This window comes from Schistocerca americana, chromosome 1 (genome assembly GCF_021461395.2).
Source record: "Schistocerca americana isolate TAMUIC-IGC-003095 chromosome 1, iqSchAmer2.1, whole genome shotgun sequence".
NCBI lineage: Eukaryota > Metazoa > Arthropoda > Insecta > Orthoptera > Acrididae > Schistocerca > Schistocerca americana.
This window is the reverse complement of record NC_060119.1, coordinates 816,176,126-816,190,423: the sequence shown is the minus strand read 5'-3', so window position 1 is coordinate 816,190,423 and position 14,298 is coordinate 816,176,126. Positions and strand designations below refer to the sequence as shown.

The window sequence follows — 14,298 nt, the reverse complement described above, 5'->3', positions numbered from 1 at the left end:
GTGTGTATGTTGATAACCGGCCCTGTACCAGTGGAGCCAGTTACCAACACAGACACATCTGACAGCAATGGATGTGCTGTGTCTAATGTATTTGACACCTCTGTGCCTTGCTGATACGCTTATGGCTTTTGCTTTAGTCCACTTACTGTTGGATGGGAGTATCTGTTCTGTGAGTTTACCCACATGTCTTCAATGGCTGGATGGCAATGTGCCACATATAATTCACATACCCGATGATCTGAAGATGGCAGTACACTTCCCTGAAACAAGTAATGAGGACATGTATGAACTGGCCAATAAAACATCTGTTTTGGAAGGTTTTTACATATATTTTGATTCTATGATGATTTAGGTTAGAATTATACCTTTAAGATTTTAATCTAATTTAATCCTATAGTTATTCAAGTCCCTAAATTTTTATTCTGTGTGATACTTGTATTGTATTTATTGCCCACGATTTATGCACATACAACTTACTTACACATGTTAGTTTTTTAAGGCAATTCGTTTCAAAGTAGTGTAATAGGATCTGGGATCTGGAAATGAATAATGCCAGGATGGTCATTATGGGATGACGTGTAGGATGATGGGCTATGCCCTACCAGCTTTCATGCAGTCGTGGTGTCATAAGAGAGCAATTAACAATAATATTCTCTATTCAGTAAGGCACTGATAAGAGAGGTTGATGGTGGTAGTTCAGTGGCATCCAAAGACTCCCATGCAGCAGCTCCTAACTCAGCATAGAACATGGTGATGTACTTGGTTGAGGCAGCAAGAGGACTAAGGGCCGGAGTGTTTCATCAGAGAAGTGGAAGCAGCTGGTGTGACACGGCGGATGTGAAACTGATGTCAGCTGTTTGGCAGGCAGCAGCGTGTGTGGTGGACAGTGAGCATATCCAGCAGTAGGTCAGGCATGTGCCAGACTGGTGCACAGGCTCTCCTGGAGACGCCCAGAGACTGGACATTGTCAACCTTGCGGTACGAGCTCCAGTTTTGGAAATATCATGTCTTAACAGGAGCTCTTAGACCAGTAGTTAGTGGATGAGAACAGGTAGATGTAGATAAAGCTGGTTGCCCCACATGGCACTAATGATTGAGGGGAGTATACCCCAACATTGGCAGTAGTGCAGACAAGGAACGTTAAGGATCTGAGCATGGGTATTTATAGTGGCTCTGCCCAGCTTCATTGTGACAAGGCTGCATCTTTGGTCATGTACATGACAAAAGCACTGCATTTGTTGGCCCAAGGCACGGGGACATTTAGCATGTCCCCGCCACAGATTGGGGTCGTGTACCGTGATGCTTCAGCAATACTGCAGCCTCAACAGTATTTCATAGCTAGTTTGCCCACCACACCACAGGTTGTGAAGTCTGCACGGAGGGGTGTTGCTGCAACTGTAGATTGTCTTTGTACGAGGGTTGTTTTTCAAGTAAGGGCCGTTTTTATTTTAAAAAAAAAGATACAAAAACTTTTGTACAAAAACTTTTATTTTCTGATTCTACTCACTTTTACCTATTTTCCTACATAGTTGCCTTGTTTATTTAAGCACTTGTCATACCGTACAACTAAGTTTTTAATTCCCTCTTCAAAGAATTCGGCCGCCTGCTCCGACAGCCAAGAGTTCACGGCCGCTTTCACTTCATCATCATCATTGAAGCGCTGCCCACCAGGATGGTGTTTCAGGTACCGGAAAAGGTGAAAATCCCTAGGAGCAAGGTCGGGGCTGTATGGTGCATGATCCAAAACATCCCAGCCAAAAGAATCAATCAAATCCCGACTCTTTTGAGAGGTGTGAGGCCTAGCGTTATCGTGCAGGAGCAAAACTCCTTTTGTCAGCATGCCGCGCCTTTTGTTTTGAATTGCTCAGCGGAGCTTCTTTAGAGTTGCACAGTAGGCATCTGAGTTGATTGTCGTTCCTCATGGCATAAAGTCCAATAGCAAAACACCGCGCCGGTCCCAGAACACAGTTGCCATAATCTTGCGCTTTGACAGCGTCTGTTTGGCTTTGACCTTGACGGGTGAGGTTGTGTGTCGCCATTCCATCGATTGTCGCTTGCTTTCGGGAGTGATATGGGATACCCATGTTTCATCTCGAGTGACAATTTGACTCAACATGTCATCCCCTTCTTCCTCGCAATGAATCAAAAAGTCCAATGAAGTGGCAAATCTCTTCCCTTTGTGGTCCTCTGTGAGGAGTCTGGGTACCCACCCAGAACACAGTTTCTTAAAGTTTAGGTTTTCAGACACAATTTTGTACAAAACCGATCTTGAAACTTGTGGAAATTCCAAAGAAAGAGTGGAAATTGTGAATCTTCTGTCCTCACGAATCCTTGTTTCAACTACAGCCACCAAATCATCAGTGATCACAGAGGGCCGGCCTGAGCGTTCTTCGTCATGGACGTTTTGATGGCCATTTTTAAACTCTCTAACCCATTGACGCACTTTAGCTTCACTCATTGCATTCAAGCCATAAACTTCTGTTAACTGACGATGAATTTCTGCAGCTGATAGGCTTCTCGCGGTCAAAAAATGTATCACTGACCGTATGTCACACGTGGCGGGCGATTCAATAATCGTAAACATTATAAAGCAGCACAGCGACGCGTACACGTCAGCTACAGAACTGCAACTTGCATCAGTGTGAACGGGAAGGATGCCGGCAAGTGACGCGGTGGCTTGTTACGTCGTCGCGCGAACTATGGGACTATACGCGCGAACGGCCCTTACTTAAAAAATAACCCTCGTGTATGTTACAGAGCGTATAATATTTTTCGTCCATGTTAAGTGAGTTGTGCAGCTTTTTTCACTCTGTAATTCGCAAATAAATCTCATGGTCCAAATTCCATCATAGCCTTGGCCACAACATTTTCTCATGTCTAGCGCTTTTGTTCTAATTAATTGATGTTGGAGTCCTGATTACAGTACAAAATGGTAAAAGAAGATGTATGTAAATTTATCTCTGACGTCGATAAAGGACGTAAGTGATTTGTGTGAATTTCCAGCACCAACACTTGACTGTTTTAACACAGACAAATATTTCACTGATTAATTGATTTTACTTAATTGTTCCATTTTTTCCATTACAGTTTTCCCCATTTTTCCCATGTCTTTCTTTTGGGTGCCATTGCCTATTATTGTAGGGGACTATATTTTCAGCTGTAAGTTCATCTGATCTATCTTCTCTGTACTGTATCTCTGTCTCTCAGTAGCAGCAACTGAGACAACACTGATGTGAGACCTACCGAAAGTGGGCTCCTGGTTAACTTGCCTGTCAGATTTGATTGTCAAGGATTGATTGTGTTACTCCTGAAACTCAACAGAGCTCACATTTGTGTGTGAGGTTGCTGCCGTCAACTAATCTAGTCATTCACAGTACTCTAATCTCCATTGTTGGTCATGTTGTTGTCTCCTCCCTTGAGTATCAATACCTGGTTCTCTTTACTCATAACCTTTGTCAGTGCCTTAATATCATCTATTAACTGGACGATGCTAGCATTAGGTTTTACAATACTTGGCATATGATACCCTAGTCCTAGTTCTTCCTGTAACTGTTGTCTAACACCCATTCCCCTAACACTACCTAACAGCAAGATCTTTCTTTTCCTGCTGTGCTCAGTTTTTGCACTGTTTCTTAAGACCCTGTTAATGGCCTGCTGTGCCAAGATATAGTTGTGACATTGTGGTTAATTATACGCATTATGTGTCTAAACTGGGTATTAAGTATTTTTTGAAAAGAACTTTCAAACAAGCATTGCAGAAAGCAGTTAATTAAGCAAATGTCTTACTTTGTAACAGAGCAAAGTGGGGATACCCTACTTTTTCTTTTACCACTTCTGATGTCAATATTATTTTCTTCCTTTCCTGATCCCTTGTTAATAGTATATATGACAGTTAGTACATGAAATAACTGGTATCTTATTCAACCAATAATTCATTAAACTTAATTATCCATTACGTCGTTTGCCAGTTGCTGATAACAAAAGTTATTTACTTCTTATGTTCGTCCGGATAGCTGAGTAGTCAGCGTGATGGATTGCTGTCCTACAGGCCCGGGTTTGATTCCTGGCTGGGTCAGGGATTTTCTCCGCTCAGCGACTGGGTGTTCTGTTGTGTTCATCATCATTTCATCCTCATCTGGTGTGGGTCGCCCAATGTGGCATCGAATGTAATAAGACCTTCACCAAGGTGGCCGGACCTGCCCCGTAAGGGGCCTCCTGGCCAATGACGCCAAACGCTCATTTCCATTTACCTATCATGAAAACATTTTTTTAAAAGAAATGTTCAGAATTTTTTACATTCACAGTTCATGTGAAATTCAAAATTCCATATTTCTGAAAGTTTTCGTCTTAAGGTCCACATAGGTCATTCCCATGAATGTTTTATTTTTCCCAAAAGCTCTATTTTTCATAAGATATTCATAATTTATTCAAAATTTTCATGCTCCAGTCTTAAAATGTAATTATTTCTAAGATCCAGTGCCGTGCTTCCGCAGCCCTGATTTTTCTATTTCCAATTAGATATGCTTTTACATAAATAACTTGTTAGTTTGTGAATAATTCCAGTTTGGAGAATTCACTTCCAGAAACTTTTTGGTAAAGTTTGGGAATTCCTGTGCAAATTGAAACATCCCTCTCATAAAACAGTACTTATACTTTTGCCATTTTCTAATTATACAGCTATTAGGTAAACACTTACTTAACTGCCTATGGTATATTTGCCTCATGTGATTTCCCTTTTACATTAATATTCAAAATGTAATAGCCTAATATTTTACACAAATTGTGGGTCTGTAAATAGGCGTCGGGCACAAAGCCTTGCTGAATTTGTGTCTGCTACTCAAAAGTGCAGTTACTGTGCCAGTCAGTCTGCAATTGGTATTCAGTTAGTGCAATCACTATGTAAGTCAGCGTTTAGTAATCATAAACTAAATTAACGTGTCATTTGGTCTATGTCCATTATTCAAAAGATGAACACCATATTGAAAGTGTGTAGTTACTATGTGTCAATCTGGAAAAGTACATAGTGTATCTGCAACACACACAGTCAGTTTGTTAATCATTTCTGCTTGTAAACTATTTGAAAATTCTTGTAATAGATGTGACTTACTAACCTGTGATAACATCCCATAGTTTACAAAGCCGATCTTTGAACTGAGCCGGGTGTTGATAAATATGAAGAGAAATGAAAACTAAATTTTACACTGTTGTGTACATTGTTTAGTAATAGTTCACTTCCTTAAACAACCACAAGTAGGAGATTAAAGTAGACATTCCATGAATCTTCATGAGGCAACAGCATATGGACCAGGTTGGTAACTACTTGACAAAAAGTAGAGCTAAACTGTTAAGAATTTGTTTGTGTTCAAGGTTGAAATGAATCAGTAGTGAGACTTAACCCTTAACTACTATGGTCATTCACAGGAACACAATTACTATGGATTGGTCTCACAGACTGCATTTTTATATTTTATATATCAAACCAGAATTTTGTTGAATATATATAGTTTCTTGATTCCTGTCATTCATTACACTTCTTAGAGGTGGTCTTTGTAGAAATTTGATTTTTTTTAAAACAATGCAGTATTTTAAACACTTTGACAATTAAAACAAAGCGAAATGTGGAGTATATATTTATTTTATGAGTTATGAAAATAACAGCAAATAGTTAGCTCTCTACTCACACACAGATTTTCATCAGAGGGATTATATAACTAATTGGGAATGTAACTAGGTGGAAAAATCCAACTTGCATCATGATAAATTGTTTGTGAAGTCAACTTTCAGTTTACAATTCATCTTTGCAATGTAGAGCGAATATTTCAGTCCATATGTCTATGAATGGAGAAACTTTGCCACATTTTACTTCTAAAATCATGAGTAAAAACTAAATATGTGTTATTATGTGCCACTGAATCATACTTTAGTCAATTTCCACCCGCAAACACTTCACACAGACCTTCCTGGAACACTCCAAACAAATCGGAACACCACACTGTTGACATGGATATCTTGTTTTCCTCTTCAGACGAAAGGGGCAAAAGTCACACGTTTTTCAATTTTTGAATTCTTCTTTCGGTGTCTGAGGCTCATCTTGTAAGTGAAGTATTCTTCTGTTGGTGTCACTCAGCTCTCGTGGCAAGTGTCCAATAGAAATTCTACACTTCATATGAAGTTCAACTAGGTCTCTTGCTAAAGTCTTCATGAAGCTCAATCTCGACATTACGTCTGCCTTTGGATAAGCTTGATGCACCACATAATAATTTACACCTCAAGCAACATCCACTAATGTGATGAAAATTGCCGAAGGCCATCTTCTTGTCCAGCGACTTGACGAATAAGCTGCACACCTTGGGTTGAGACAGTCCACGCCACCTTTTGCTGTGTTATAAAACAGGATGATCTCAGGTTTTCCTGATGCAGGATCAGTGTTTTCTGAATGGCACATAGAAGAGATCAGTATTGCAGCTTTGGACTTCTTGGGCATGAAGGAAACCAGAGTCATGTCTTCTGTAAAACCTTAAACAGATGTCTTCACACCACGTTTCGTATTGGGCAAGAAGTTCTGTGAGATCTCCTTTTTGTTCTTTTTCAGTGTACCAAGGTATGTGAGACCTTTTTTTGAAAGTTCATTGACTAGTTCTGCTGATGAGTAGCAGTTGTCACCTGTAACATTTCTCCTTGTGTTTTCAATGGGTTTCACCAATTGACGAACCATCTGTGTGGGAACTGTAGTGACTTGGCAAGACAGCCAAGCCACTCGGAGGTAGCTGAAAGGCACGCGTTTAAGCTCACGCAAACTGGCGTGAGGTCTGGAACAGGACAATGTAATTAATATAGCCAATAAGGTACGTTGCTGCTGGAATACTTAACTTTAATCCATAATTGGTGTACATCGCTCTTGATGGTACATGTTTTACAATCTCAATATAAACTGGTAATGGCGCCTTGCTAGGTCGTAGCAAATGACGTAGCTGAAGGCTATGCTAACTATCGTCTCGGCAAATGAGAGCGTATTTGTCAGTGTAGCATCGCTAGCAAAGTCGGCTGTACAACTGGGGCGAGTGCTAGGACATCTCTTTAGACCTGCCATGTGGTGGCGCTCGGTCTGCAATCACTGACAGTGGTGACACGCGGGTCTGACGTATACTAATGGACCGCGGCCGATTTAAAGGCTACCACCTAGCAAGTGTGGTGTCTGGCGGTGACACCACAGGAACACTGTGACCTTTCTCATGGCTGGGAAGGGTGTGACCGTTGCTGCCTTTTCCAGAATAAATATATGCATTGTACAAGTAATTTGTACGAGAGTCAGTCAAACACTGAACTTTCAGGCCATACTTTGCCAGTTTGTTTGGCATGTACCTTCTAAACTCACACCTTCCACGAAAAGGAACAAGCATTTCATCGACACACACTTATGCTCCTACAGAGTAGCAAAGTTGACTGTTTTCAATGAAGCGCAAAAAGATTTGTGAAATTGCTGCTGATTTGTCTGTTTTCTTTCTTCCCGCCCGGTCATCAGGATTGTCAAAACATAATGCAGACAATTAAAACAGAAATCTTTCTTTTCTAACAGTGCATCTGAAAACATCTCTACCTGTCCCATCAGTTGCAAACAAGCTGTAAACAGACTCGTTCCCCAACCTGAAAATGGCTGAATACACTAATAGACCAATTAGAGCCTTCAATTCTATCATATCAATATCTTGTAGATGGGAAAAGCGATCGTTAGCATACTGTGCTCTAAGCTTAGATATTTTCAGATTTGTCCATCGAATGATTTTGTCTAGAATGTCTGGTGTAAAGAACAATTTCCATACCTCCAAAACAGCAGGGTTTTCTCCAAGACTTTTCGCCGTCTGTCACAGTCCAAGAAGCTGCAAGACGATGTTGTGTTCCCTTGTTCTTATGTTAGCTGGTGGCTGATTTTTTTCTCCATCAAAAACATCTATTCTTACCGAAGAAGTAAGCTCCATCATCGCCAACTGTCACATCTTCATCCTTTCAATTTCCTGCTCTAAATTAGTGTTGTGATCACTAAATATTTCAAAATAAGGGTCATTATCGCTGTCACCGAAGTCTTCATCTGAAGATTCGACAGGGAGATCTTGAACATCCACATCTGCCTCACATAACACACATTGCATAGAAGGCTCAGATTTCCCCGCCGTGGAGAAACAGTAGCATGCAACAAAAACGCGGCATGCAAACATTATGGTATGTCTGTGTGACCTCTCAAGGCTAATAATTACGAAACAAAGAGCAGCAGCAATGCAACAATGCTGGCACATGTAGCTTGACAGCCAATAGGAAGGTACACAGAAGAGTCCATGTGTTTTTGCCGGGGTGTGAGAAATATCTAGACACAAAAATTAGTAGCAATCTGAGAGACGGTCTATAGTAGCTAAGGGTTAACAGTTTTTACCAGCTAAAAAACATTGGTATTAATTTAATTTTTTGTGTGGTTGGTTGCATACGGACACCCAGACAATCCATAACCTTCGATAATGCCATGAAACTGTTCTATTATAAGCTGAGTGTTCTGTATGCATTTGTTGGCTGGCTTATGGTACTGAATGACAGGCCACCCCCTGCAACCTCTATTACTTTCTCCCTTTTCTAAGTTGAAGTAAGTGCCCTATTTCCAGTTCTAAAATGAACTATTCATTCCCTTAAAGTGTTCATGTTTTTATAGGTTCTCGATTTTTAGTGTCTGGTAAGAGTGATCGTTATAAATTACTCAGCTAGCTATAAGCCAGTTCAAGCTGGAGTTGATTAATCAAGGCAGCACAAGTAAGAAACTTAGTTGTACCCAAACACTGGAATGCTGTTCTAATTCTATTTAGTTTCAGATCATCACTGCTGTCCAATAAAGTTTATCCCTGCAGACATTTCAGTCCAGAGGGAGAGATTCATTCCAAATGTTACAATATTATGGTTATAACAGGCAAAGTGGGAACCATATTTTTCATTGTGTTCATGTTTCATCTTGGGAATAGCAGTTTCCACAAAATTAATGTGAAATATGCAGCAGCAAATACTGAAACTGAATAAATAGTCATTTTCTACAATTTTCCTGTCTTATTTGTTTGATATTTGTGATGAATAAGGATAGGAAGAGTTCAGGAATTCCATAACACTAATACAATTGGTTATGCAGATAATATTAAGTTATTGTTTTATTGTACATCTTTAAGCACCACAAACATGTTTGGTCACAATATTCAATCACAGAGACTACAGTAGTAATCGTTTTTATCAGCAATAACATGAATAACAGAAATATTTACAAAATACAATGGAATGGAAATAGTATCACAGAAATAGCAATAACATAATAGCATCCAAAATACGCATCAAGTGTTTTGTAGTATCCACATCGCATATGGAGTTACTGCAACAAAGTGGACATCTTCCCCTTCAGAGTGCACTGCAATTCCAGACAGAATACCTTCACATATTAAAGGACTGCCTGCTAGAACCTGTGGACCAAAATATTACTTTGTAACTTGTTCTGCTTCAGTTCAAATTTTAGGATTCTGCAAATAGTGTATCAATGCAGTTACGCTATTTTTAGTTAGTAATCATTAGACACATCTCCTGCACATGTGTTGATGCTTATTTATTGTAAGGAAATTATGCTTTGTTTTCAACACAACAGTTCATTCCCATTTAACGTAACAAATTATGGCCTTGACTAGTCCTTAAGATAATACGTTTAATATGAATAATTTGAATAGAAGTTCACCACTGGCATTGTTTTTTATAGGACCTGACACCGTAAAGTGTTAAAACTGATTGCCTAGCTTCACAGGGGAATATAATCTGAAATAGTTAAGATCCATTAAAATATATGGTTCTATTTGTAAGTGGATAAAACTGTCTGGAATTATGCTGATTGAATGGGAGTGTGCCGTTCTTCTGCTTTAACACTTCTGCTTTTATGGCATTTGAGATTGTTATAAATTGCGCAACTATTTCTAACACAGTACAAGTGACAGGAGCTAAATTTTGGAATGAATTAATCAATTGCAAGTATTTTGGAATACAATGTGTGGATACATGAGGTAAAATGTAGGCCCAATTTCAGGTGAAGCAAAAGGCAATTTGTTGGTGGGAAACAGGAATCTGCAGTTTGTTTAAGGAAGATGTTCAATGTAAAATTCTTTTACAGCACATACTTGACAATGTGTATGGGATCCACTGTGGTCAGTCGAACAAGAGACGTCAATTGCACAAAAAGAAAGAAATGGACACTCTTGTGTGACCGTCAAGAAAATGTAATTATTTTATGACATATATTGTAATTGGACAGGTAAAAAACTACTCACCAAGTGGCAACAGGAGAACATAAAACAAGGTTATACTTATGCAGGCTTTCAGCGCCAATGGCTCCTTCCAGCAGAAGGACTGAGGGGAAGGAAGAGGGGTGAAGGAAAAGGGCTGCAGAGGTTTAGGAAAAGGTGGTAGATTTCAGAAAACCAGAACTGCGGATCAGGGTAGTGTTACCGGACAGGATGAGAGGGAAAGACTCCTTTTACACATTCAAGACCAGTATAATACTGAGTGACAAGTTGTGTGCTCTGAAGTTGTTTTTTGGAGAGATCAGCAGTACCAGTATTGGATGTGATGGCCAAGGAAATTTGCTTTTGAACTAGGCTGGTGTGGTAATTATGAAGACTGAGGTGAGAATGGTGGTGTATTGCTGAACAAACACAACTGCCTTGAATGAGAAGACTGTATGGGAGGGAACATTTGACATATGAAGAAAGGCAGCTCTCAAAATGTAAGTACTGCTGAATATTAGTAGGTTTAATGTGGACAGAAATGTATAGCTGGCTTTCAGTGAGGACGAGATCAACATCAAGGAAAGTGACATGGGATTCAGAATAGAACCTTGTGAAACTTAACTGGGCGAAGGTATTTAAAGATTCCAGGAATTTAAACAGGTCAGCTTCACCATGAATCCGTATGGCAAAGATCTCATCAATGTATCTAAACCAAACAAGGTGCTGAAGGCTTGTGGATGCCAGGAAAGCCCCTTCAAGTGACCCATGAAAAGGTTGGCACAGGAAAGAATCTTTCCTTCTCATCCTCTCAGGTAAGTCTCCTCTGACCCACAGTTCTGGGTGACTTGACCGAAATCTGTCCAGTTTCCTAAACTTCTCCAGTTCTTTTCCTTCACTCCTCTTCCTTTCCCTTCAGCCCTTCTGCTGGAAGAAGGAGCCACTGGCTCCAAAACTTGTATAAGTAAAACCTCCTTTTATGTGTGTGTTCCATCACCACTTGGCAAATAGTTTTTTTTATTTGTCCAGTTACATTACATTGGCTACAGAGTGCAATAGAAATGTGTAAAACTCCTAACTAGCACATAATCATAGAAAGATGTGTTACATTTCACATGATCTTGCTTAGAAAACCTCAAGAACTTGTTTCCAGAGCAGATCCATCCACAGCAAATTCAGGTGAAACGCCTTCTCTGAAGATGACAGATGCAGTGAGTATTGAGATATGTCTTGTGTTTGAAATGGGAATGAAGTCCAATGCTTCTGACAGAGCATAGGGGAATGATGCAGGAGACCCGCACAGCCATACTAGGCAAGGTCCTAATGGAGGTGGTTTGCTGTTGCCTTCCTCCAACAGTGGGGCTGAATTATGATGAAGAAGACGACACAACAACACCCAGTCATCTCGGGGCAGGTGAAAATCCCTGACCCCACCAGGAATCGACCCCGGGAACCCGTGCTTGGGAAGCGAGAATGCTATTGCGAGTCCATGAGCTGTGGACCTTATGTTGGAAAATTAGAAAAGTATTGTAAGTCTGATTCAGATTTAGAAAGGATCTATTCTGGGATTTGCTAACTGCCAGACATTTAATTTACAGTATTAGGGAGCTTTAGTGATACAGCAAAGAAGAGATCTAAAATTTCCTGGCAGATTAAAACTGTGTGCAGGACCAGAACACAGATTTGTGACCTTTAATTTCATGTGCAGTGCTCTTATTAATCAAAACAGTGCACACTCCACAGCAGAGAGAGATATTCATTCAGGAAAAGTTTCTAGCCTATGAATATCTATATGCAACATGGCAAGCACCAAAATAAATATATCAATATTTTATCAACAGCCCTATTAACTACATCCCATACAGCCTTAGGAAGTTTATTTATGCCACAGAGGAATGTCTGTGTAGTTCTTATTTTAAAAGAAAAAAAGCAATCCATTTCCGTGATCACTAGAGTGAGATTTATTTTAAACATCTTAGGATGAGCCTACAGAAGGGCGAATAATGTCCTAGGGAGGGGGGGGGGGGGGAGGGGTAAATGATAAGCTGGTTGTGTGAAAAAATGTTTTCTTACCAGCATTGCTAATAATAATAATAATAATATTAATAATGCAAGTAGTAATAGTATGCACAGTAGTGCATATAAGCTCCAAGTTGAATGGGAGAGGTGTTAATGAGGCCAAGCCAACTGAAGTGATAAGAACTGTCATTATCACCTCAAAAAGTCAATAGGTTTTTGACAAAGTGGTGGGGTAATATAAAGTAAGGCACCTTTTCCGCTGTGGATGAAAACTATTTCTGAATTATTAGCCAGTGAAGTCTGATAATACGCTTCCAACCTGTAAATATTATTAAACCATGGGAAGGCAGAAGCAGAGTTAAATTACTACCAAAATCAATTTTTTAATTAGGAGTATGATGGAAAGCTGAAAAAAGAAAATATTTTAGGTGCTAATGAATTGGTCATTGATAACAACAATGCAGGTAAGTTATCAGACTCTACAGGATTTAAACTAAATTTTTGTATGGACCAGAACTATCTGTGTGCTAGTCAACAAAGACTGCACATCAATTTATTTATTTCAATAACGAAAATAAAATCGCTTTTGTAAGTGATGAGATTCAAATGACTGACCATAATCCTACTACACACAGTAGTTTCATGGCAAACTTCATATATGAGTCTACCTTTGAATCAGATTGATCTAAAAATTTTAACTTAAAAGTGAAGAAAAGAATATTGAAAGTGTTCCATCTCTAGGAACAGTTGCTACAGTCACATATCTACATTTAATACATACTCCACAATCCACGTATCGTGTCTGATGGAGGGTACCTTGTACCACTACTAGTCATTCCCTTTCCTGTTCCATTCACAGAGTGCGTGGAACAAGACTGTATGTATGCCTTCTACAGGCCCTAATTTTTCTTATCTTCATGGTTCTTATGCAAAATGTATGTTGGCAGCAGTAGAATGACTCTGCAGTCAGCTTTAAGTGCTAGATCTCTCGATGTTTTCAATAGTGTTTCACCAGAGATTTCCATCTGAGTTAACAAACCATCTCTGTGATACTCACATGTTGATCAAACCTTCTGGTAACAAATGTAGTAGCATGCCTCTGAATTCCTTTGATGCCTTCCTGAAATCCAGTCTGGTTGAGATCTAAAACACTTAACAGTGCTCAAGAATGGCTCACACTAGCAGTCTATATGTGGTCTGCATTATGGATGAGCTACACTTTCCTAAAATTCTCCCAATAAACCAAAGTTGACTATTTGCCTTCCTACTACAATCCTTAAGTGACTGTTCCATTTCATATTGCTTTGCAATGTTATTTTGATATTTACCAACTAGAAATTTTGTGTAAGTAATCTTGTATCCTCCTACAGTGACTCAATAATGAACCTTCCCATACACCACAGTGTCATCACCAGACAGTTGCAGATTACTGCTCAACATGTCTATCAGCTCATTTATGTATATAAAGAATAGAATGGTAATATCACACTTCTCTGATGAACATTCACAACACGTACGACAGTGCTAGACAGTTTCAGTGAGTAGTTGGCCATAGAGAGACAAAACATAAAACATGTAGTTAGTAAGAGGAATTATGCAAGATTAATACACTTGTATGCAGCAGTCTGCCTAATAATGAAGCAAACTTTCTTTTTGATAAAATCTAAGAAATTAGAAATCATGGACCTCTCTAAATGTAAATAGAACATTATACAGTATAAAAAACAATCCTTAAAGTAAAAAGAACAGGATAGCAAAACTTGTTCTACCTTTTTTCTAAAAGCAAAGTTTAATTTCAACTATAGGGGAAAAAACTAAAGAAAACAATATAATTGACTTCAAGAAATTAAATATGGCATGGAGGTGCACCAAATTGGTGTAGAAGCTATTTTCATCTATATTACACTGAATTCCTAGCAACAAAACTGTAAAAGATTGTTTTGAATAATTACTTATAGAAAAGCTGACTCAAGTGGACTGAGGAATGAAGAAA

The 14,298-nt window shown here is 39.2% G+C and overlaps 1 protein-coding gene across 1 annotated transcript in view; it reads right to left on the bottom strand.

Annotated features, from left to right (window-relative positions):
• Positions 1-9,171: 9,171 nt before the first annotated feature.
• LOC124546062 overlaps positions 9,172-14,298 on the bottom strand; it is a 120,561-nt gene continuing 115,434 nt past the window's right edge. The window contains exon 8 of the mRNA XM_047125010.1: positions 9,172-9,482. Within this exon, the coding sequence (XP_046980966.1) occupies positions 9,357-9,482 (126 nt within the window). The 3' untranslated portion in view covers positions 9,172-9,356. The remainder of the gene's footprint in view (positions 9,483-14,298) is intronic.